The 25,085-nt window shown below is 46.6% G+C and overlaps 1 protein-coding gene across 1 annotated transcript in view; it reads right to left on the reverse strand.

Moving 5' to 3' along the window:
• Myo10A (unconventional myosin 10A) overlaps positions 1-24,772 on the reverse strand; it is a 132,401-nt gene extending 107,629 nt beyond the window's left edge. Inside the window, exons 1-4 of the mRNA XM_075701573.1 lie at positions 24,394-24,772; positions 5,599-6,000; positions 3,763-3,851; positions 2,424-2,487 (exon numbers count right to left, since the gene is read on the reverse strand). Coding sequence (XP_075557688.1) covers positions 2,424-2,487; positions 3,763-3,851; positions 5,599-5,862 — 417 coding nt within the window. The 5' untranslated portion in view covers positions 5,863-6,000; positions 24,394-24,772. The remainder of the gene's footprint in view (positions 1-2,423; positions 2,488-3,762; positions 3,852-5,598; positions 6,001-24,393) is intronic.
• Between the last annotated feature and the right edge of the window lie 313 nt (positions 24,773-25,085).

Here is a 25,085-nt window from a genome sequence, read left to right on the forward strand (position 1 = left end):
ATATATATGAAGAACGAGATTTGTACGCACAAGCTGTAGACAAACTCAGCCAGGATATACAGAACTGCCCTTCCATTTCGATAATTCCGCATTAGACTTCATGCTCTTGCACGTCGACGTGCCATTGCATATTGGCAGTTGCAATTTTTCCTTCCTCAACTGCAGCCGACTTTCACTACGTGCATCACGACTCTCAAGTTTTGCCATATTTGAAATATGGCCAATTTTGAATACGCGTTTGCCTGACCAGCAGGTTTCGCAGCTCGCTCCCTTTTCATGTTATCGCATTTCCTGAAAACGACCGCGATTGCACTTGCTGCGGTGGCATTTTAGTTTCAATTTAACACGACTTTCGGGCTATTGCACTATTTCTGTTGCACAGTTAAGTGCTATTAAACGCACTTCCACAATTTTTGTTGCACAGTTAAGTGCGATTAAACGCACTTGCACTATTTCTGTTGCACAGTTAAGTGCTATTAAACGCACTTCCACAATTTCTGTTGCACATTTAAGTGCGATTAAAGGCACTTGCATTATTTCTGTTGCACAGTTAAGTGCGATTAAACGCACTTCCACAATTACTGTTGCACATTTAAGTGCGATTGAAGGCACTTGCACTATTTATGTTGCACATTTAAATGCGATTGAAGGCACTTGCACTATTTATGTTGCACGTACGAGTGCGACTGAACGTACTTGCACTATTTCTGCCACTCGCACGTTCAAGTTTAGTCTATATACTGCTCTAAGCTAGGTATTTTGTTACAATTTCTTTTTTCAGAAGCAGTTTACTTAGCATAAAGAAACATCAGGCGTGTGTGTTCATGCTCAACTACTTCCGTTGCACGTTCAAATGCGATTGAACGCGCTTGCACCATCTATATTACACATATGAGTGCGATTGAACGTACTTGCACTATTTCTGTCGCAGGTTCAATTTTAGTCCACTGCGCTGTAAGCTAGTTATTCTCTTTCCATTTCTTTTTTCAGAAGTAGTTTAGCATGAAGAAAGAGCAGGCGTGTGTCTTCATGCTAAACTACTTCTGTTGCTCGTCGAAATGTGATTGAACGCGCTCGCACTATTTCAAACGCGCATTCAGGTGCGACTCAGTACACTATAGTTGCAGTATTTCTGTTGCGCATTCAAGTGCGATTGAACTCCAGCCTCTCAGTTGTGCTTGCACAACCCCAATAACGCACTTGAGTCCACACGTATCCGCAAGCATAAGTGCACGGACACGGTGCACGATTACTTCGAATGCTTCTGCTACATGCTATACGTCCCTTGCGCGTTCAAATGCGATTGAACGCGCTTGCCCTAACTGTGCTGCACACTCAAGTGCGGTTCAACTTTAGCCTCTTAACCGAACTTGCACTGCCTGAACAACGCATTTGCACTGGCACGCGCCTACAGGGACAAGTGCACAGACCGGTGTAAAGTACGAATTCCGTTTCGTCACCGCAAAAGCCTAAACGATGTACGCTCGAAAGCTCCTGCGTGCGAAACCTGTCAGATGTGGAAAGGCCCGTGAAACCCCTCCAGTCTTCCTCCCCCCCCCCCCTCTCGCGCATGCGTTCGCGCCTGACGGCGCACTGTGGTGACAACGCCACGTCCGATCCGGAAGCTCGAGAGCGGCTTTCCCATTGTTTGCAGAACCGCGGGCGCCGGTCGACCACTGGGCCAGGAACGCGGCCATCGCCGACTGCATTCGTCGCGCGACCGCAGAGTCGGAGAGAGAGAGAGAGAGAGAGGGAAACAGGAAAGGCAAAGAGGTTAACCAGAGAAAACGGTCCGGTTTGCTACCCTACGCTAGGGAGAGAGGGGAGGGGATGTAAAGTGGTAACAAAGTAGAGATAGAGAAAGAAAGGAGCAGAGTCGGAAACAACCGTGCAACTCACTGCAGGACGGTCCGTGTGGCTATATACACGAAAAGTGCATACCGACGGTCTCGGAATTTCTCGATGCGATCGTTCGTAATGTGGCTCCGATGACCCGAACCGTGCGCGTGCGAGACATTTACACGTGCCCTAAAGATATGAAACGAAACGTAATATTGACGGGATGTGGATCGCCCTGTCGTGTTTCGTGCCTGGCTAACGTACCGCAGCCGTGTATAGTTTTCTGACAAGAGCGTCCGCCACGGCTGCGCGATAGCACTGTCAGTTAGGAACCCGTTGCCACCGCGCAATTATTTGCCGGTAAAATGCGGGGATATTTAGCTATAGAAGCATCGCACCGCGAACTGTCGTGCAGGTGACGTGCGCCTGTTTAGGCGAACCCAGCTGACGTGACACAATTGTGCTGTCTGGCACTGTTTATTTTTTTTCTTATTCTTGTTTAAGGTATGTTTTCACTAAAAGCTATCACCTGGTACTCCGGCAACTTTACGTAGTAAAGAGAATTGCCCATCGAGCAAACTTACGTAAATCTTTTCCTTGTCGTAGCGGATCTTGAGGTTCCAGAGGAGCGCTGCCTCGCTCAGGTCGCTGTAAAGAGATAAACGTATACACACCTGGTCGTTCAACTTTATTCCTGACACGGAGTGTGACAAGCCGAGAATTGGCAATGCTGTCGAGAGTACTTTTATGAATATAACGTGAACAAAATACTTCAACAAGTCATGATACTGCGGAATTTTCAGTCGTGCGACGGGTTCATTCAGTTCTCGTAAGGCAGATTGTAATTGAAATGTCTCCGGGAGTTGCCTTTCCCCGAATGGAGCGAGATCTAAATTACACGCTAAAAATAACTGCGATGCAGACGACGACTAATTCTAAAAGCAATGAACATAGTTACACAGGTGGATACCGTAGACTTTGTATGTACAGTTGTGCTCAAGTATTTTTCGTCGACGTGAAATGTGGCAACCACACTGAAGACCTAAGTTAAAAGAGGTTTCTCTATTGAAGCATGGAAATAATGTCTGCACAACAGGACTTCAGGCAACGCCAGAAAAAGTTAACATGATAGACATTTTGCTACCAGGCAGTCCAATCGCACAGTCCAATAGCACCATCCGGTCACCATACAGCTTGCTCGCTGCCTTTTGCACTCATGTTCGTCCCACAGAGGTCATCTGAATTGTGAATTACGTCCTTTAGTCAAATGATAATGATCCTGGTCGGGGTGCAAGTACTTCAGCGCAGTCAAGGGAGGGACTCGAGTGCCCAATGCAACGAGCATTGTGCAAAAATCATCGCCACGGTGTTCCATTCGAGGTCATGTGGTGATAAATTTCGCATTCAAGGAAGACAGCCTGTCATCAAAGGAAGGACTCCGAGGCTGGTTGCTGTCTGAAATAGCACATGTCAGTTGTTTTATCAAATTATGTGCGCATGAGATGTACGAATCCTTAAGGCCGGATTACCTCTTGCGAGAGCTGTTGACACAGCTTCGTCAAAAGGTCAAGAGAGCTGTTCACACAGGTTCGTCGCTATCGTTGTTTTGTTTTGGTGTGTGTGTGTGTGCGTGTGTGTGTGTGTGTGTGCGTGTGTGTGTGTGTGTGTGTGTGTGTGTGTGTGTGTGTGTGTGTGTGTGTGTGCGCGTGTGCGTGTGCGTGTGCGTGTGTGTGTGTGTGTGTGTGTGTGTGTGTGTGTGTGTGTGTGTGTGTGTGTGACACACACACAGTATTGGTCATTATCAGTATCAGAACATCAGCGTCGGTCGTCTGTACTTCCTTGCTGGTATTCGAATTGCTTGGTTCGAGACTGTTCTTTAACAAACGACGCTGCCTCGTACAGAGCACACGTCACGTGACTTACGCCAGTTTGACCATGTCTTCGACGCCATCGGTGCCCAGGTCTTGCCTCTTGCGCACGGTGGACAGCTTGTGGATGGTGAACGTTTGAGCCTGCGTGAAATGCAAACCAGAGCATATATATACGGACTCATTTTTTAAAAAATACATATGACTTGAAAAACAGATGCCTATATATTCCAGAGCTCTCACTATAGTGGCTGGAGGAGGGCGAACCTGCCCTAGATCAATACAATGTGGTCAATCTTATTATGTCTTCCGCGATTCCGCTTCGGTAACTGTGCCCAAGTTTTCAAACACACTAGTAAGCCCGAACAAAAGTTTACTTCGATCATAATTAACTGGGAAGAATCATTCTTATAGGCGCACGTTTGTTTATTTCGCGATACTTTTTGGTTCATCTGATTAGACCTAATTATATATTACAGGGCAAAATTACCGTTTCGTAATTCTTGGTCGCCACTTTTCGTGCACCGAAATTGAAGAGCTAGCTGTAGTGAGAGAGAGCAAGGAGAGGAACGGCAGACCAGACGAGCGCCCGGTTCGCTATCCTACACTAGGGGCAAGCGAAAGGGGAATAGAGAGAGAGAAAAGAGAGAGAGAGAGAGAGAGAGAGAGAGAGAGAGAGAGAGAGAGAGAGAGAGAGAGAGAGAGACTGAGTGCACGTGGGAGGATGCACAGGCACGCTATAAGCAGTCTCTTAAGCCGGTGCACTTCAAGAAGTGTACCAGTGCACGAATCGCTTTTTGTGCCAATGACGGGTGTAGAGCTAGTTGTAACTTTCACAGTTCAGGAAGGGGTAGAGAGATGCTGCAGGCGCAGCGTCCTCAACGTTCTTTGTTAGCAGCAAGATGGCACAGTCGTGGAACCACCTCTCTAACTTGACCTCGACACCAACCGCAGCGCGTTGTGGTGCACAGGGATCCTGCCGACCAGGATTTTTTCCCGTTCGCAAACATCCCTCGTCGTTTCTATCTTGCGTAACCTTTATTTGTTCGCCGCTTCTGTATTCACTGTGCGACTGCCGCAAAGCTTCCCTAAAGGTGCGGTTGATACGCGGTTTGTATGTTACACCGTTATCTTCAATTGCTTGTTTTCTTTGCGTGAACAATTTACCTGCCCTATGAACCAAGTGTCTTCCCGCACCCACTGCATCGATCATCGACTCAAGCGCGGTGACGCTATATAAGGTTCTCGGCCGTGGGCTACATCTGCGTATGTCTATCTCTCTATTTGCTCATTTTGTCATGCCATTCCTGTATGGTCACTGGACAACCAAATGTTGCGGGAAAGCTTGCGACGAAAGTTACCAACGTTTGCAACATCATTAAAGAAGTCACTGTCTCCAGGCGCGTTCCGTACACTGTAGCAATCGGCGGGGCACCAAGTTCTATGTACGTATAGCAGTATTAGCCCCCTCTACTCTAATTTACAACGATAAACTGAGATTAGTTGGACGGCCTTTAACTTCATTCAAACAGATAACCTGCGCAAAATATCTGTCTCGTGCATTGTCGAGAATGTAAAGAAAGAAGTAGATGCCAGGCTTCGAAATTAAATAGTTGGTAGTGAACGTTCGTCCAGTCTAATACTTTCTAATTTGGTTCTCGTCTTCGTTTCGCGCCTAATGTCTTTCATTAATGCACGTGATGTCTTTTCGTTTCACCACGAAAAAAAAAAAAACATCACGCGCAGCCAGGTCGAGATAACAGCGTGAAGGGCGCAAACACATGCACGTGCAACCTATCACGTACGCACAAAAAAATAAACATAAAAGCCAAACGAAGCACCCTCCCCCCTGTCCCCACCCATCGAGGTTCACGATCTGTCATACACGTACCTTCCCGGAGACGACCGCCTGGACGGTGACGACCTGGGCGGGCTTGGAGAACTCGACCACCTCTCCGGGCAGGCTGTAGCCCAGCCCGGGATCGAACCAGACCAGTTGGCCCGGCTCGAAGTCCTCCATGGGGGACGAGGCGACCATCGAGGAGGAGGAAGACGGGGACGACGACGTCGGCAGCTGCTGCGGCTGCGACGACGGGGGCCTCGGCGAGCCGCCGCCCCGGTCGCTGGCAGCAGCCGGCCCTGGTGTTCGCCTCATGTCTCCCGGAGACGGCGAGGGCTCGGCGACGCGGACCGGCGGGTCGTCACGGCAGTGGTGGTGGTGGTGGGCTGGCGGCCGCGCGAGCTGTGCCCATCACTCGACGACGCCGTATCGAAGCGCCGGGTGGCGGCCTCTCTGGAAAGGCAGCAATGGTTGAGGAGTTTTAGGGAACGTGCGACGTGGCTGAAACTAGCGTAGCAAGCTAGCACATTCGCTGGCGCGGGTCCAAGAGCTTAAACGGAGTCAACTGAAACCGAACAGTAGCTTTTTTTTTTTTTTGGGCAGGAGGCCACCACTTTTCCGATGTTACCAAGGGAGTTTCAAAGAACATGCACATAGATTGGCTTAGATTTTGACTAAACTTTGCCGGCACGGGTCCAAGAGAAGCCTGTAGTGGTAGATTTTGCTTGGTAGATTTGGCAGCTCTTCAAGAACGACACTGGGCATTTTAAAGAACAAGTAAAGAATGCTGCATAGATTCCCCGTAAGAAGCTTCTAGCCGGGTTCACAGCTTGGACCGAACGACGTGTGCCCAGCACTCGAGCACGACGTGTCAAAGCATCGCTGGGTGTCCTTTTCGGGAGAGCTAGAGTAACAGGGAAGTTTCAGCGAACGTGTGCGTGTATGAAAAAAATAGGCATACGTGTTCACTGGTCCATTTGCGAAAGTATACCCTGAGTCGTAAAAAGCCTACGGCAGCATGGCCTTCACACGGCAAAAGCAGCTGAACTTCATAAAGAGCGCATAGAGTAGAGAACACATGCAAAGAGTATCCAGATTCACCAGAGAAAGTTTGCTGTCACCGGAATTCACCTGTAAAAGTTTTCTGCCGAGTTCAGATGCTTGCAGAGAAAGAGAGAAAAGAACTGGCACTATAGTAGCAGGAAAGTGGTTGCTCTTTAAGAAAAAATGACACCGGGAGTTTTAGAGAACATAACGACATGGATTCACCATATAAAGTCCCTTTGTGAGCCTAGAATTCTCACGGCCTCATGAAAGGCCTAACCGTATGTTTTGCAAGGCCCCTATTCAAATATTTCGCCGGGACTTTTAGAGAATATGCACACCGAAAGTGCACGACTTCACCACAGAGAGTCCGCTGACAAGTCGAGAAAGGTGTGCGGAGTTAGGGAAAGTCCGCAAGTCAATATCTAGCTGAGGAAATTAGGGAACGGTTGGTCTATCTGGTGGATCGGATTTTGTTATGCCGCAGTTCTTGTTACACTGCGACGTGGAGAGGGGGAGGAAGGCTCACGGACCCCAAGCAGCACATATCGTGTTTCTTTTTTCTTTTTTCAGTCGGAACGAATTTGGAACACATAACGCCATTCGGCCTGTGTAGATAGATTACCTGAAGAGGCGGGCATTATTACTATGCGCGACAAAGTGCGACATGTAGGTGCTAATGAATATATTTCACTAATGAACTTTATAACCCTGTAATATTCTCAACGTAACATGTGCTACGCTGAGGTTGATATCTCGAAATTCTTATTTATACGCGGGAAACTTAACGCGCTGTTTGCTACGCTGGAGAGAGCTTCCAATTGTGGATAGTCCGAAAAATACAGTTACTAATTAATTATTACTACACTACTATATATAGATTTGAATAACATTCCATTCTCCGTTTCTACTAATGTGCTCCCCGTTGCCGGAAGTAAAGGTGCAGTTGAATGCGTTGGCGGGCTAGTTGGTGCGAATCCATAATCACTTTGTTTGGCGTAAAACAACGGACACAAGAAAGACCAGCGCCTTCTCCTGTCGTCTTTCTTGTGTCCGTTGTTTCGCGCTAAAAACAAAGTAATTAAAAAAGGTGCAGTTGTTTCAACTTCCTTCGATGTGAAACTGTGTTCGACATTATCGAATTAATTATTCATATTAAAGTACACGTCTGAATTACGAAATCGAGCTTGAGCAGTAGTGGAGTGTCCGTTTAACAGAAAAATCCTAAGACTAACCCAATTTTCGAAATATCCGCCGCCAAAGTGTGCTAGAAAATTTATTGCACCCTCATTGTTTGAAAGCCTTCAAAGTTACATCTAATTCGAGATATTTATCGTCGAATTTCAACGGTGAATCCAGGCAATGTCGAAACCGAGCGACGCAGGAGTGCAGAAAAGAGCTTCTCCCGCACTTCATTCATTCATTCATTCATTCATACATACATACATACATACATACATACATACATACATACATACATACATACATACATACATACATACATACATACATACATACATACATACATACATACATACATACATACATACATACATACATACATACATACATACATACATACATACATACATACATACATACATACATACATACATACATACATACATACATACATACATACATACATACATACATACATACATACATACATACACCACGTGAACGGTTTCTCACAATTCCCACTCATACACTTTTTCCCACTTTGACGCTCCTAGTGCTAACGCATTGAACAATAAAAAAAGCGAAGTCGTACAGCGGAGACTATTCGATTCGTATTCGACATGTCAAATATCCGCACACGCCTACTTTTGTGTCATGACTTTGAGTACAAAGTCACGTTTATGCGCGACCTATAGGAGATTGAAACGCGTACCCGAGATGGCGAGCGCTCGGGGGTTTGAAAAAAAAGAATACGTAATCGCATTATACGGCGTGAGTTTAAGCACCCGCACGGTGCCAACTCGCGATCCCCTGGGAGCTTCCGGAGGGTAAAGAAATGAAAAAAAAAAGATAAAAAGATGTAATTGTGCACAAAACGACGTCGCTTCCAAATTAAGGCCCACGAAGAATCGGCGCGCCGGAACAGCGTGGAGTTATATATTGCAAGCGACGGCGGATCGCTAGCTTCCTTTTCACGCCTGCGGTGAGGAAGTGGGCCTGACGCTTCCCCGCCGCGCACGTGCGCGCCAACTTCCTTCCGCGCATTGCGGGCGTTCCTTGCAGGAAAGCTTCCTCGCACAAAGCGTAAATGGGAGAAGGCCGAGCGTTTAAGAGCGCTGGAGTGAAAGTATGTCCCGGTATCTCACACGTCGCTGAAGTTGCATCAACGAAATTTCTTTCTTTCTTTCTTTCTTTCTTTCTTTCTTTATTCTTCTTTTATTTATTTTCTGTCTAAGTTCCTTCCTTCGAGGTCTTTTCGTTCATGACTTTGGTTTCTATTCTAGCATTAAAGGAGAGATAGAATATTGCGATATCGCTTTCCTTTTAAATGCTATCGCATTAAAAAGGAAAGCGAATACTTTCTTTTTGATGCTCTCGCATTAAAACAGCGGTGAAATATTTTTTTTAGTGCTACTACCGCATTAAAGTAAGTATCCGAATCCGAATCTGGCTATGGGGCCTCGAAGCTGTGCCGACGTTACCTATACACGCGAATAAATTTTTGCCAATATGAGTAGCCTGCGCAGTCTGCTCCATGCGATTGTATGGAAATATGTGTTACGTGCGGCGTAAACGAAAGAGCCCCTATTTCCTTGCCTTCGTACACTTTTTCTGGATCAATCTATGCGGCCCCGGAGCTGTACCAAAGGGATCCACACTTTTTTTTTATCGATGCGAAAATAAGAGAAAGAGACGTAGACACCTTATAATGGGGATAGCTACTCCTTTTCGCATGGCGGGAACAACAATATAACGAATATATGCAAGAAAATGAAAAGAAACCGCGTCGCACCCTTTGTCAAAATATTTAGTCTTTGTAGTTAGCACGATGCGACTGCGCGGAAGGATATCTTACGTGCGATATCAATGCGACATCTTCTTGCTTGCCATCGTCTATTTTTGTGAATCCGGCTACCTGTCTTACTCCGAAATTGTTCCATTCTAATAGGAAATCAACAACAAAAAAATAGAGTTATCGTGTACATAGTTGGGTTCAAAGTGAGAACGTCACAATAGTGACACGGGGCGCTCCAGCACAATTGCATACGACCCCAATGTATTGCGCGCAGAGAGGGAGACCATGTTCCGATAGTTCGCGAAGCGGTTTTTTTTTTTTAACAAGCTACCGTACAGGTAGACCCAAATAAAACATTAAGCTCCTCCTTCCGTGACGTAAAGTATCGAACCTCAAACTTAATGAACCCTTCGCAAGGACGGAGCTATAGGTGTAACACAGTACGATACTTTCTGAGGCGTTTTCGTAAGCGGTCTACACATGAGTCACGATCTCCGACCGCGAAGGGCTCGCATATATATACGGCAATTCCAGCAGGGCACCATCGATAGAGACTCGAGGCACGTATATATTCATAGACGAATCGCCCAGGAATGCGCGGATCGCCACCACCGCGGGCGAAAGACAGGAACGCCCGGGCAGGCGTCCAGCGGATCGGGATACATGCGATACACGCTCGCGACGACGGGCTGTATAGGACACTGAGAGATACCTGTTCCTCCAAGAGGGTCTTTCTTTTTTTTCCTTTCGCGGATGCGGTTACATACGAACGCTGCGGCATGCGCGATCGTTCTCACGGACACTCCGATCGAGTCGGCACGGTGCCATGAGGTGCAAGCAGCAGCGGCGGCCGCGCGATCGACGGAGAATAACGGGACGCTGTAATAACGGCCGCGCACGTGATAAATAATATGCAGGATACGCCCGCTGGCGGTCACCTAATTGTAGCTTTCCTCGCATAATTTTCTTTTTCGTCTATGTACTTTACGGCCCGCTTTGTGCCCGCTTTCTTCCCGCCGCTTATACTAACCCCCCTGAAGAAGGAGCCGAGTTGGTTCCGAAACGTCGGGAAAGTTGTTTTTCGGTTGGAGCCACTCAAAAGTCGTAGCTAATTAACCTAACGAGACAGCTGGTTCTGGCAAAATGTTTAGCTTCATGTTTTGACCCCGGTTGCGACTTTCTCGGCTCGTATACGCTTCCTCGTTTGAGCGTGTTTATACAGGAACCGACTAGATTCGGCTTGTCATCTCATTCGCTCATACCTATCTACAGCGATAGCTGACGAGTGTAACAGCGATAGCTGTTAAACGTACGGTTCACTCGACTTTCGTGACGATTGTCGCAGGCATGGTCACCACGTCTGTATCACGTCTGTGTCACAATAACAATTAATTAAATTATGGGGTTTTACGTGCCAAAATCCCCATCCGAATATGAGGCACACCGTAGTGGGGGACTCCATAAATTTTGACCGCCTGGGGTTCTTTAACGTGCACCTAAATCTAAGTACGGAGGTGTTTTCGCATTTCACTCCAATCAATATGCGGCCGCTGCGATTGTATGACAATAATTAAGGACAACATAATTATGACTGCGCTTACTTAACAAAGGCAAAATAAAGAAATTGTACCATCATCTGCACCTTTAACTGTGTAACCTACCGGACGTTTCGAGGAGTTCGTGAAGAGAGAGAGAGACAAAAGGGAAGGAATGACAGGGAAGTCTCGCGTGAAGAGCTGCTATAGTAGACCTGAGGCTGGTACCCAACTGACACGGACAAAGTGGCAGTAGGTGTGAAGTCGATAAAGTTCAGCCTTGATCCAATTCACCACCCCTAAAGATGTTCCTAGTATTAGTTGCTCCACAGCTGAATCTTGTAAAGCTATAACGGGTACTAAGTCACTGCGGATTACATTTAAATAAAATGGTTCATTAGCGCGAGCATCCCTGAGTGGACCGATAATATTGGTTATTCCAGCAGTAGCCCACATAACAGCGATTAGATATCGAAAGTTTTCAATTCGTAGAGACAACACTGAAACAATAACATATGGGCAAAATCTCAGCACCTAAAATTTCCATGGAAAATCCAGTGGTGTCCAGCAAGACAATCGGAAGTAATGATCACCAGATTACGCTGCCGTGACCCCCCATTAAAGCTATATTTACACAGGGCTGGTCTGGCGATATCGCCCCAGTGCCTGTCTGCCTGCCTGTCTGCCTGTCTACAATACTGCCTATAGAAATAGAATCCATAGAACACTATATTTTAATATCTCGTCGGTGTGAATTACTAAGAAAAACGCTTTTTTGAAATTGCGCTTGCTGAAATAGGGGACAGACTTAACATCAGAAATAGTACCAAATTCCTGTGCCTCAGCACTGAGATTTAGCCACAGGCAAGTCTTTGATGCCTTTTGTGGTTTCATTCAATGAACAAAAACGAACGGGATTTTAAATCCCTACTTTTATCAATTCTCTTAGTGATATTTGTGCGTTAACTCCTAGCATTACTATTACAAATTGTACTGTTCAGGAAAATTGCCAATCTGTCCGTTTTGATTGCTCAATTGCACATTACTTGAAGTTTCTTGAAGTATTATGTAAAGTTCTGGGTGCCCGATTCTTGGCCAATCCCCCAGGGTTGGCATGAGCCATATTATACGATCATCATCATCACCATTATCATAATCATCATCACTACTACTTGAATACAGAAGGAGCATTCTGCGTACAGAGCATAAGCGTTTGATTGCTCAATCGCACATCACTTGAAGTTTCTTGAGATATTATGTAAAGTTCAGGTGCCCGATTCTTGGCCAATCCCCCAGGGCCAATCCCACAAGCCATATTATAGGGGGCATCATCATCATCATCATTACTAGTTGAAGATAGAAGGCGCATTCTGCGTACAAAGCATAAGCGGTGGCAGGAAAAAAATAAAAGATGCAGTAATCTTTTCTTGTACCATGCATACATGCACCATACATACATGTACCACGCATACATGTACCATGCACAATCCAGCCCGTCTGCAAGTGTCGCTAAACTATATTTTCTTGTTCCTTACAAAAATAACAAGGGCCGAGTATTGACGTGCCAGAAGGCGAAAAACTGGACGCCAGAACACTACACCCTGTCGCCTCGAGCATTGCTGTCGCAAATGTAATTGTCTCGTGCGCCGCGGTAATATTGTCATACTGTTCATTGTCGCGCCTCGTCGCTGTCATCGTGCTGCCATCGTGCCTGCGTGCGGACGTCGTTCCCGGCGCCGTGCACCGTCGTTGTCACTATCCTTCGTCGTCGTGCCACAAACTACTTCTGTCTTGAGCGGCGTAGCCGTATAACCCGGTTTACGAGCTCGAGCATGCCTTGTAATTCCGCTCGTGCTGTTTGTTCGCCGGGCGATATTTTTTTTAGCACAAATTGCTCTTTCGCCAAAACCGATGTATAACGCCTCAAGTACATTCGCCCGTTTGCCACGGAGTGATAAACGCGGTTCCATCTCGTTTCTCTACCGCCCCGTTCTATTTTGCCCAACTTATAGTTAGCTCAATTTAGTCGGCCTGCAAGCTCAAAGACCGGTCTGTCTGTCTGTACAGTCCGCTGCGTATATATATAGCCTCCTCCGCGAAGCCATTCAAGTTTCTCTTTTATTGGGCCGTCCCACTTACGTTATGCGCTTTATTCGATTCACACTTTTTTTCTTTTCCCGATGCTTTACGACATCAGCCCGATTTCATGGAGCTGCAATTTTCCGAGTGAGCGACTTTGGTCCGTTGCGAGGAGCGTGAAAATATAAGTCTGCAGGCTGTGTTGGGCACAGACGAAGCGGTTCGCAATGGGCCATTACGTGTCGAAACAACGGTGAATGCGCATTACGCAACGAGGCGGGCCACTTTCTATATAAATGTCGATGCCTTAATTATGCAACGCCCTGATTAGACGGAAAGCGTGACGCCAAAAAAAAAAGAAAGCAAGCCTCCCACCACTCTTTTCTTTTTTTCTTTTTTCTTTTGCGAGCTTTAGAACGATGTCTGCGGCTAGCAACACGTGAAGTGTGGTGGAATAGGTGTTGTCCAAAACCCGACGTCTACTATGACGCGTTTCCGGCGCCCGCAATAGCTTTCGCTGCATGCAAGCAGCAAGACCATAGCCTTTGTGATCCGCATTTTTAGAAGGCTATAGCCTCAGAGATGCAAGTACGTGGAGGACTACACACAGCGTGTGTGAGCGATCTATCTGGTGATGGACGGGGTTTGGCCCTCCGAAAAAAGTGAGATACTAGAGCAGATACTAGATACTATATAAGTACTAGATACTATATACGTAGATACTAGATACGTAGATACTAGATAAGTACTAGATAAGTAGATACTAGAGTAGATACTATGAGAGGGAGCTTGCATTTGCAAGAAAGGCCACAGAGGACGTGCTGCGGAGATATATTGTGTAACACTCTGTTCTTTCCTTTTTCTTTTATTTCGACAAGTTTTTTTATTTCAAATCACACGGATCATGTAAGCCTTGTTAAGCTGGATTACCAGAAGAGGCGGATCGATGCTTCTTAACGTGCGAATTGAGGTACATGTTACAACCACGAAATGATTATAACCGCGCACGCGTGAAGTAACTTCACGCTTAGCATAAATCCTATATAGGAGTAGCGCGACATTCGAAATTTCCGCTTCCTGAATTTTCTAAACAGTGCCACTGGCGCTACATTTGTGGCCATCCCAAACTGCTTGACGCCCGCTTTGGACAATCTGTTAGCTGGGACGCTGTTATGTATATTTCGCAGCCCACTTTAGCGCAAGATATCTCGAAAGTGGTGCTATAGTCTTACTACTTTTCGCTAAGCAAGCATGACATATTTCACTTGCTTTCTTTTTTTTACTTAACTACCTGGCAGGAGGTCCCCACATAGACCTGTGCTGTCAGACCTCATTCTGTAACGTCCCGAATGTATTTTTCATGTATGCACTAAATAAATAGATAAACTTTGAAACTTGAAACCTACCTACATATTCGGCCTGGGTTTCGCAATGTCAAAGTGAATAGTTAAATGGGGTGATTGGAGAATATTTTTAATCAGCCGACAGAGCAATTTCTCATGCAGATAATGAAACTCGACTTTGTAGCAGATGCGGTTTACAGAAGCCCGACATCTGTTTTTGGTGCAATTTGTAAACTTCGTACGTCAATTTTTTTCTTTTTTTTTTTGGGGGGGGGGGGGGGGGCTTGCCGATTCCCGGAAATTTTTGTTAATACTTCGAGGTTCTAATTAAAATTCTTCTTAGAGAGTTGTTGTAAACTTCCTCTCTTAATTTAAACTGAAACAATCTTCCCTCAAAACGGCCCACGGGCTTTCAGCATTTCTTAGTTTTATGTGTAATACAATTGAGAAACCACAGTTGGCATTACACAGCGGCCTTTGCACTAAAGCCCGTGGCTTGCGATAATTTTAATGACACATTGGTTGGCTGCCTCGAAGTTGTAGCGTAATGCCAAGGACCACCATAAAGAGGCACCAATTAAACTAAATGAAGTGAGGGAAACACGATGTCGATTTAGCCTGATAAAGTGTTTGTACAGACGAGAGTTGGACGGAAGCTTAAATCTACTTAAACAAGCATTTGTACTTTTTTGGCTCATTGCGAACAAGGCTTCCGTCTGGAAGCCGAAACGACTTGCTTTTAAAGTTTTATTAGGTCGGTATACGTCTTTCTTCGTCCCGACAAAACATAATTTCATAACTCTATCTTCCTAAATTCCGCAAAAAGTTGATTTTGGGGAAAAAAAAGAAAACACGAAGGTCATAGTCCCATATTTTAAATTTCCGCTGAAACACCAGTGCCGTTACGTCACTGTGACGTCACAAATTTCAAAGTATTCATTTCCGTAATTGGGACGCGCTTGTTTCCGTTACTTGTTATATATTCAATATTTGACTGCTTTAGAAGACAATGCACCCCGTTTTTTTTTCTACCGAGCAAGAACTAACTAGGCATAGCAGACGCTGTTAAAATCAATGACGTCACGGCGTGTAGGTGCGTGCACTTCACGGCGGCGGCGCCACCAGTCTCTCGTTCTCAACTGCACCTTTTCCGGCTTACCAAGCCCGCTTCTCGTGCTAAGAGTGGCGTTTCTGGTATTGCAGAAGGATATATAATGCACTGATACAGGCGAAAATGGTTTTTCTCTCTGTCCCTTCGAAAGGTCTCCGCGAAGAAACACTGACTCAGTAGTTTAGGCTGGGAGAACGTTCTTTCGAAGCACAGTTTGTGAAGTACTTTGCGGGAAATAAGGCCAGTTGCGTACGGAGAAATTAGCAAAGGCGATACCTCATTTCCTAAGCTTCGCGCCGAAACCCACGTCACTTCCGCATCGCAGCGCCGATTTCCAGATATCATATGCGATGTATTTAGACCGTTTCCTGTGAGCCGACAACGCTCTCATTAAAGCCCGCACGGGAGGAGACTTTTCTCATTGCCGGTATACATTCATAATTTTTTTTTATTTTGACATTATAAGATGCTGTTCAAATCTCTGACGTCACTAGGTAGCCGTTGCAAGAATCTCAAGATGTCGACCGCGCCGGTATTCCACTTTTGCGCGTTTGCTGGCTCGTATAGAGCCACTGCGCTGACGGCAAGATTGACCTGATTGAAATACTTAGGCCAATATTAGCCTCCGTTTAAGAAGAATGTCAGGTGCGCTGGCGACGCATTCTCTTCATTGTTATCCCCTGCATTCATGCACACGGATTCACTTCCTCGCTATAAAGGTATTCGAAATGCCTCACGGTTAAGAATGGGAGGTAATGATCTCAACAACCTGCTATACTTGCAGACGGTGCGTTCGAACAGTAAGGCAGCAGACGATTTGCAACAAACGATTCTCTTGCGGGGTGCATTGATCTAGGTCGAGTGCACCGAGGGGGGGGGGGGGGGGGTCCCGGACCATCGGAACGAAACCCGCGGAGGGATAAAAATGGGTCGCAGCACATTCTGCATGCGCGCCCACGTCCTGAACGACCCCCTCACGAGTACTCTCGAACGGAGAAGAATACGATATCTGCGTTATTCAAGTATTGAACTATGCGAGGAAACGTTGGAGGATCAAAACGATGCCCGAAAAGAAGCGAAAGATTTCTTTTTCGCGCTAAATTGAGATCTTAGAGCTCTAAACGCCAGAAGAAAAAAACATAGTGACGAACCTCATAGCGCCGCAAATAATTCAACATAATAGATTTTCTACAGCCAGTTTCCGTTCCGTTTCCCAGGAACACACCGTGCCGTGACGTCACGACGCAGTATGCGGTCACGTGGGAGATGGACATTGCGACGTTTTCGACACGCGCTCCGGCTCGCTTGGCCATCCGCTATGCTGCGCCAAAACGTCGCAGTGTGTCCAGGTCACAGAGCTTCCTACAATAAACACTAGGGGGGAACTCTGGCGCTGCGATCGTTCAGCCACCATGGGAATAATGGGTAGTACGTGGATTTGTCTTAGCTTCGCGCTTGGGCCTTCAGACGTTCTTGTGGATTCGTTTATTACGCTTTATCGGGGCCTAAATTGGACTAAATTTCAATTTATACTATTTCTTTTTCTAAATGCAGAAGGTATGAAGACTCTACAAGCACGTGTGATTAATCGCTGCTAATTGCAGCGATTCCGATTGTCCATGCGTCCGTAGCGATTTCAGTATCGGGCTTCTGTGCTATATAGGTCCTGCGCTCGAATCCTGCAGTCGGACAATTTTAATAATGTTTAGTCAATTATTTGTAACGCAGTGCTTCCGTAAAAATGATCGCTTTGCAAAGCCACGGAGCCATTTAAAGCCAGAAGGACGAAGTTTAGGCAAATCCATGTACGTATACTGCCCATCGTTTCCATGCTGGCTGAACCATCTTGCTTGCAGCTCCCGCAAACATTAGCGTCACGGTTACCTCTAGTAATTGCACGAAACTAGAGTCCAGCTCCCACATACTGCCGTGACGTCACAGTAGATTGTCCTTGAAACCATAGAGTTTCTCACTATATTACCTAGAGGGAAATTTGGCGCTGCTGTGCTGTCGTTTGCATGGGAATGCCGGTTTATTGTGTCTTCGGATTGGCATCGTTCTCGGAGAGCCAGACAACCACCGTTCTGTCTGTCACAATGGTTAATATTCTACTAAAGCAGCACGTAAAAAGCTGTTTTAGCTTTATTATTACACAAAAACATGTTTTGTTCAACTATGAGAACTTGTTATTGCACGTACAATTATATGAAACGTAAGAAGTATCGGCAAGCCGCTAAAGTTGGAGGACAGGCAACAAGATTCGCGCTCGTCTTGAAACAGTTTGTCGTCTGTTCTTGCTTTTCTTCGCTTGCTCATGCATTGCAGGCGAGTAAAGATGTAATATGCGTAAATGGAAACATTTTATGAAGATCTTACTTTAAGAACGCGTTATTTGTGTAGCCATATCCACGTTTTAGACGAAGCCTCCAACACACCTCGTACCAACCAACACAAGCCTCGCAGACACATATACCGTCATTCCCATGGCAGCACAGCGCCTCTCAGGAAACTCCCATAGACGGTGGCGCCAGATTTCCCTCTAGGTGTTATAGTGAGAAACTCCATGACTGAAACCAAACCGAAATTACCTGTATAAACGCCATTATACTAAATTATTTGCGGTGCTCTGAGGCTTGTCACAATTTTGATTATGGTTTGGACTTTAGATGTCCAGGACCTTTATTAAACGCAAGAAATGAAAAGTTGAAAATATTGTGCCAGTATTCCATTAGGTGACATAGAGACGGTAATGTGGATAGGAAACCGAAAAGCGGCCAAATATTATATTATAGTTGAGGTTAACATGAATCATGGAATTGGGCAGGTCTTGTGATGCGTGGATTAGAGGAGAACGAAAGGGTCATGACTGGTTGTCAGCTGTCTGATTCCGCTACGTTTATCTATGTCAAAGTAGTCACGGTGAACTCGGATCATAAGTGAACCCTCAGGAAGATTAATGGACAAGAGTACGTAGGACAGGCACTTTCAAGTCAAGAACGGCAGTTTACTGACATAAATGAAAAGTATACGATGAGTGGCAAATCGCCAATAGCTGATGCCGAAACTGGAGGATAACAAAAAAAAAAAGGACTTGGTCATTTAAATCAGTATAATGACAAAACATTTTCGACCTCTTTTCTTTTTTTGCTCTAGAAGATATTTATGCATCCGGGAAAAATGCTAGCAAGCCTGAGAGTGCTCTAAATAATTTACTAATGACTTTTCTGTGAACTACTTTTGGTTTAGTTTCTCTGGAGGAGACTGTGCCATGACGTCATCACGCAGGTGCTTACGTGGAAGCCGAACGCCTTGACGTTTTGGCATTTCCTTCGGCTTGCTAGGTATCTTTACTATGCTGCTACTCCCGACGCGGTAACAGTGCTCTGCTTCTACGTGACTAACTGCGTAATGACATCATGGCAATGTAAACTACCGGAAAAAGAAACCATGGCTGGCTCGTAGAAATGCTATTAAAGTATTTCGGGGCCCGCTGAGGCTCGCGATTATATTTTTCTACTAGGATTTCGAAGTCTAGGGCTAACGAAGGCTAGTCACTTAACGCAAAAAAAAAATTATCAGGTGTCCGTAGTTTTCGCCTAAGAGACGGGAAGGCGAAAGCCTTGTGAAGCTAATCTCTAAGTGACCTTAACCCACTTTAATACACCTTAATTTTCCTAAATCCTTAATCCGTCCTAATCCACGCTAATCCTCTTTAATAAATATTAATCCGCCTTAATCCCCCTAACCCACCATAATCCAATTGCTATTCAATCATTAAATAACTTTGCTAACAATTCATCATCTCTTATACACGGCTGGAGATGCTTTGGTTTGCGTCTGGCCTTCCTTGGGTCACGTGATATTTTATGTACCTCGCAACGCGACCTCGAAACAGAGATCTAAGGCTTTGGTCTTAAAAAAGTAGGGATTGTGATGTCAGTACTCCTTAAGGACCACAATGAACGACGGAACATAAAGTGAGCGGCGAGAAAATCAAGACGCCGGAAGAAGGCACTGCGGATTCGAGAGCAAACGGGTTTAGCCGATATTCCAGTAGAGAGTAAGGCGGAGAAAGTGCAGTCGGGAAGGTCGCGTAAAATCCGTAAATCAGATAAACGCAGCGTTCGTTGTCAATAGTATATAGCACGGGCGCCCAGGGACTGCGAAATGCTGTCGAGGCCGCCCGAGGATCATCAACGCAGATTAGGAAAACTGGCAACCACGTAGGACGGAGTCGGTTGAAGCAAGTCAGGGGTAACCGGCCAAGTACCGGAGGTGTATAAATGGAACATGCTTTGTCTTGTAATAAACGTAAACAGGCCGATGATGACGCTGACACACCTACTAACTCCCTTGCATCGCTGGCGGATTTAGAGGGGGGGGGGGGGAGGGGGGGTCTAGTTTACCTAAGATAAAGAAGTCATTGGACCTTCCTCTAATCGGCGTTCCTCATAATCAGAAAGTGGTTTTGGCACGTGAAACCCCACAATTTAGTTTTTTTTTATTCCAATATGTTTTTATTCCAATCTCCTGACGTCAAATTTGCGTAACCGCCGACGCAAGCATTGGGCGGTCACCCGCAGGGTTGTCTGAACAAACTAATCAAATGCTCCCCTCGTTCATAGGAGGTCACTTTTCTTTGCTTGAAAAACGAATAACATTGCCTGTACTGACCGGCTTGTCTTATCTAATTGGCTTATAAGAGGCGAGGAGCATGCTCAAGTGGAGATGGATTCGATGGGGCTGAGCCACTGCAGTGAATATCGATAACTGGATGAAGAGGGTGGTGCCGGTGTCTGCGATTGGTCCGCTTTCTCTTACTTAGCTTGCGGTGGCTCGTCGACAATCACGTGGCGTGCAATGGAAGCTTAAGAATGACGCTAAAACGGATCCTCAGCAAAGAAGAGTTGGCAGAGCGAGGTCGTAAACGTGCCGAAAGTTCTCGAAAACGTTACACGGCCACGTAAAAAGATTTATTACACGCAAATAAACCCATGTTCTCCGGCAGGGGCGAGTAGCCAGTGCCGGAGCGATCGGCGGCAGCCATCTTTTATTCCTTTCGAAAAGGGGCAGCCTGCGGCTATTCAGAAGAAAATTCAGTTTTGTTCGGCATATTAATGCATCTTTAACGCGTGCGCACCACTTTGACGCGGTAAGCTTTTGCGGTTTTGTGACGTCGCGCGAGAGGAAGGTGAAGTGGATGCAGCCCGAAAACTTTTGACCAATAGCCGAAGGCTAATGGCAGAAAGGCGTGGAATCAGAAATAACTATTTTTGTTTTGTTCGATCAAGTTATGCATAATCAAAGTGTACACGTCATATCAAATGGGGAGCTATGGCGGTTTTCGTGACGTCGCGTGACAGACAGGTGAAGTGGGGGTGGTCCAAAAATGTTTTTGACCAATCGCGGTGGGCTTAATTATTGCAGAATTGGAACAGAAAAGTTTTGGAATAGTTTTACGTTATAGCGCCCCTGCTTGAGCTAATAAGATTTTACAATACTATTACTGTCTAGAATTTTGTCCATCTCGACTTTATCTTGTGAGGTTACCTATGTTTGTAACGGCTAAAGCCTTATCATTTACCTGCTTTGTTTTTTCACCAAAAAAGTATTTCGCTTATTTAGAACGTTGACCGATTAACGCTTTCACCAGCTTAGAACCTTAGTAATTCTGGAAGGTGGTCGTTCCGTACGGTTCTGGCTCGGTGATTGTCTCCGCATTCCATTACAACGTGCTGGGTCATCTCCGGAATTTTTTTTTTTTTTCTGCAGCAGCGAAGGCGGCCCTCCAATGGTGGAGAGCGCTTACGAGAGAAACACCTTCGTGAATTCGGGCTCTGGGGCCCGAATTCGAAAACCTTTTAGTTCGTAAGCGGTCTTTATCATCGGATGGTCGCCTTCGCTAATGATATGTCCTGCAGAGATCAGGATTGGCTGGAATTTCGTCTTACGAAGAATTTTAGCGTAAGAGATTTTTTTTTATGTATGCGGGCTCGGGAGGCCGAATTCACAAAGCTTTTCGTTCGTGAGCGGCCTTTATCATCGCACGGTAGCCTTCGCTAATCATACGTTCTGCAGCGATCAGGGTTGGCTGGAATTTCGTCTTACGAAGAATTTTAGCGTAAGAGATTTTCGTGAACACGTGCTCTGGGATCGAATTCACAAAGCTTTTCGTTTGCACGTAGTCGTCATCATTAGTTGGTATCATTCGATAATAGGATGTCCAGCATCAGGATTGGTTGGGATTTGCTCTTAAGAAATATTCCGGTGTGAGCCCGTTTTGTGAATAGCTATATGGTCTAATTCACTAAGCTCTTCGTTCGTGAGCGCTCATCTGGGATTGGCCCCTCACCTTCGCTAACAATAACTGTTTAGCATCAGAATTGCTTGCAGTTTTCTGTTCTATCGAATCATTGGCCAGCCAATCGTGAATTTGGGCATCGTACGAATAGCGAAGACGATTGGCCAATGGCAGTTAACGCTTACGAGCGAAAAGCTTAGTGAATTCGCCCCTTGGATTCGAATTAAGAAGTAGTAACGTCACGCTGATAGTTACAGCTGATAACCATCCTGTAGCAATGAATAGATACAGCGAACTTTAAGTTTCCTGCATGAAAACAGTTTCAGGACACTGCACTATACAGGGCCTACCGAAGCTCTTTACAGCGTGGACTAAATTTTAAAATTGTGGTAAGTTACTGCTGTTGTAAACGATGACGAGTGCTAGCGGTGTAGCGCATTACACGTGCGAATGAAATTTGTGTTGGAATGTTTACTCTCACAGCATGAACAATGTGTAACGTGCGCCTAATTTGAATAAAGTACGGCATACTAATGTGTTTGGCCCGTACTCAAAGAAAACTCGCGCCAGAGTTGTTCGTAAGAGAAAATTTCAGCTAATCCTGATGGTGGACATATCATAGTGAAGGCGGCTGGCCGAAGACAATGAGCACTTACGAAAGAAAAGCTTTGTGTATGCGGCCCCTTGCTTTTCGTGGACACGATATTTACTTTCCTGAGCTTACGGGGCTGCGAGATTTACACTCGGGCACCTTAAAGATGTTTTCTTGAAATTAAAAAAATATATATATCTATTTCAAAAGATGGCGACAGACGGTCGAACATTTATGCTGTTGTAACGGTTTAATTTCGTTACATTTCTACCGCCCACGTCGCCTACCATTGTGTTCGAGACATTTTTTACTGCGGAGAGATTAAATTTAGACGTTAAAGGTCAACTACGCGAAAGCATAAAAATCCATGCGGCGTGATAGCTCTGAAACGCGCTTGCCTTTTCTTATTCTTTTTTCTCTGTTTGCCGACGTTGAGCTTACGTTGCACTCTCACTTGCTTCTTCAAAGAGGTATAAACGAGGTTGAGGCCATTTCTAACGCTTAAAATAGAAATACAGCGGTTGGGAAACTTTTTGAAACCGACTGTGCGCCGATCGCGCGTTGCTCCGAATGCTCCTAAATGCGTACAAGGAAAAAAAAAGAAAGAAAGAGAGAGACTGAGGGAGAGAGAGTGAAACGCCACAGTTCAATCTTGCGGCGAGAAATACAGGTCGTAATTCACGGCACGGGAACGCTCCACATACGAAGACGCACTGTTACACACATCCAGAGTGTACACGGTGGGCGTTGAGATGTGCCGTGCGCGCACGTAGACGGCAGAGAGGCGTCAACAACCTTTGAACCCTTCGCAAAGGTTGATCGCGCACGGACACACTTGAAAGCGACGTCGCTCGCCCTCACCCATGACGCGCAGGGCAATCGAACGGGGCCGCCAGCGAGGAAGAAAAAAAAGAAGAGAGATCGAGCGGAAGACACACGGGAGGAATCACTTCCCTTTGGCATAAATTGGGCCGTCAAAACAAACCGCCCCGTACGGTTCCCGCCTACGCAGGCCCGCCCACGGCGCAAACCCAGAAATTGGCAGGTGACGTCACCCCACGAACGCACCCCCCGTCTTTCCTCCCACCCCCCCCACACACACACGTATGCGAGCCGCCATCTTCTGAGCAGATATCAACAGGTCGTACGTCCTGAAGCGGCCGCAGCAGCCGGCTTCGCAAGGAAAAAAAAAACAAAACAAAGAAAAACTAATGGACCACGTCGCTGTAACACGCGGCCTTGCTAAGAGCCGCTAAGCTGCACTTTTCGTTTGATCTAGGAGAGAGATTTCAAAACGCCGCTTACGGTTTCGGAAAACTCGCACTTGAGAAGGTTAACGAGCAAGAAGCCGAAACGTCACTGCATTCACCGGGCGGCGCGCGTAGCAGACGATAGCCGGACATTCCTCTCGAGAATGCGGCGAAGCCGTGCCCCGTTCTTGAGGCTAGGCCTAGCTAAGAGGAGGGGGAGAAATAAAATATCCAGGCCTACGAACCCACCCCCCCTGCCCCCACTACTGTCCGCGCCGCTTGTGAAACGAGCGGCCAGGCTCACAGAGTGACGTTTCGGCGAAGGGAGAACGACTACTGCGGGGAACGTAGCATATTTTTCTTCGGCCCGCTCCGTAAGGGAAGCGCAAAAATAAGAGATCGAAACACGGCATAAGCTAGCTAGCCCCCTTGAGTCGAACGGTCATCGCAGTAGTATTTCGCGGCGCCGATCGCCTTGACCCGCGGCCGAAACAGCCTTCTGACACGCGACGGAACGCGGGGGCATCATTTCCACTGCGTGCCTGAATGAAGGAGCGGCGCCCAGTTTGTTGCGCAGGTTCACACACACACACACGCACGCACAAACGCTATACCTGGGTCGCTCGCCGGCTCGCAGCAGACGTGGTTGCGGCGCAGTTCCTTTTCAGCTGGGAAGAATGTCTCGCTTCGTTGGCCGATGTAGAGCGCTCGCCGCCGCAGCACTTTTTTGCCCGAGAACGATGCAGCAAATCGGGAGCAGCGGCGCACCACTTTGAGCGAGCGCGCACCACGGGCCGCCCGTGCAGGGCGCACAACTTCTACCGCAAACAACGCGCACAGCACTGTGGGCGTGCCACGGGTCCGGACCGAGTCGCGAGAACTCCAACCAGGCAGGAGGGCGAACCGTGGGTCCGAGGTTCTACGAGTCCCCGAGATGCGACGGATGCCACGGGCGGAACTTGGTCGCCGAGACGTGGCCGCTCATTGGCCGAGAAACCAGTTCCTACGGGTGTATTTTTTCCCCGTCCCAAAGCCGCGCTCATTGGCCCGTTACGCGAGCGGCGCCGGTTTGCTTGTGTTCTTTTTCGATCTACCTCTCGCTTACCTGCGGCGGCGCCGTGACATGAATCGGCGCCGCCAGGGCTTCCGAGATCGCAAACGCGCGGTACTTGATCTTGAAGGCTGAAATGCCGCGAGGGCGAGTGTGCTGGTTTGTCTGGAGGTGGCGCCACTGTCCCTTCAACAACGCCGCGTCGTCTGCTTTCGGAATTGTTCAGCTCTGGTTTGGCCGACAAACCAACTGCAT

This window comes from Dermacentor variabilis, chromosome 8 (assembly GCF_050947875.1).
Source record: "Dermacentor variabilis isolate Ectoservices chromosome 8, ASM5094787v1, whole genome shotgun sequence".
NCBI classification, from domain to species: domain Eukaryota; kingdom Metazoa; phylum Arthropoda; class Arachnida; order Ixodida; family Ixodidae; genus Dermacentor; species Dermacentor variabilis.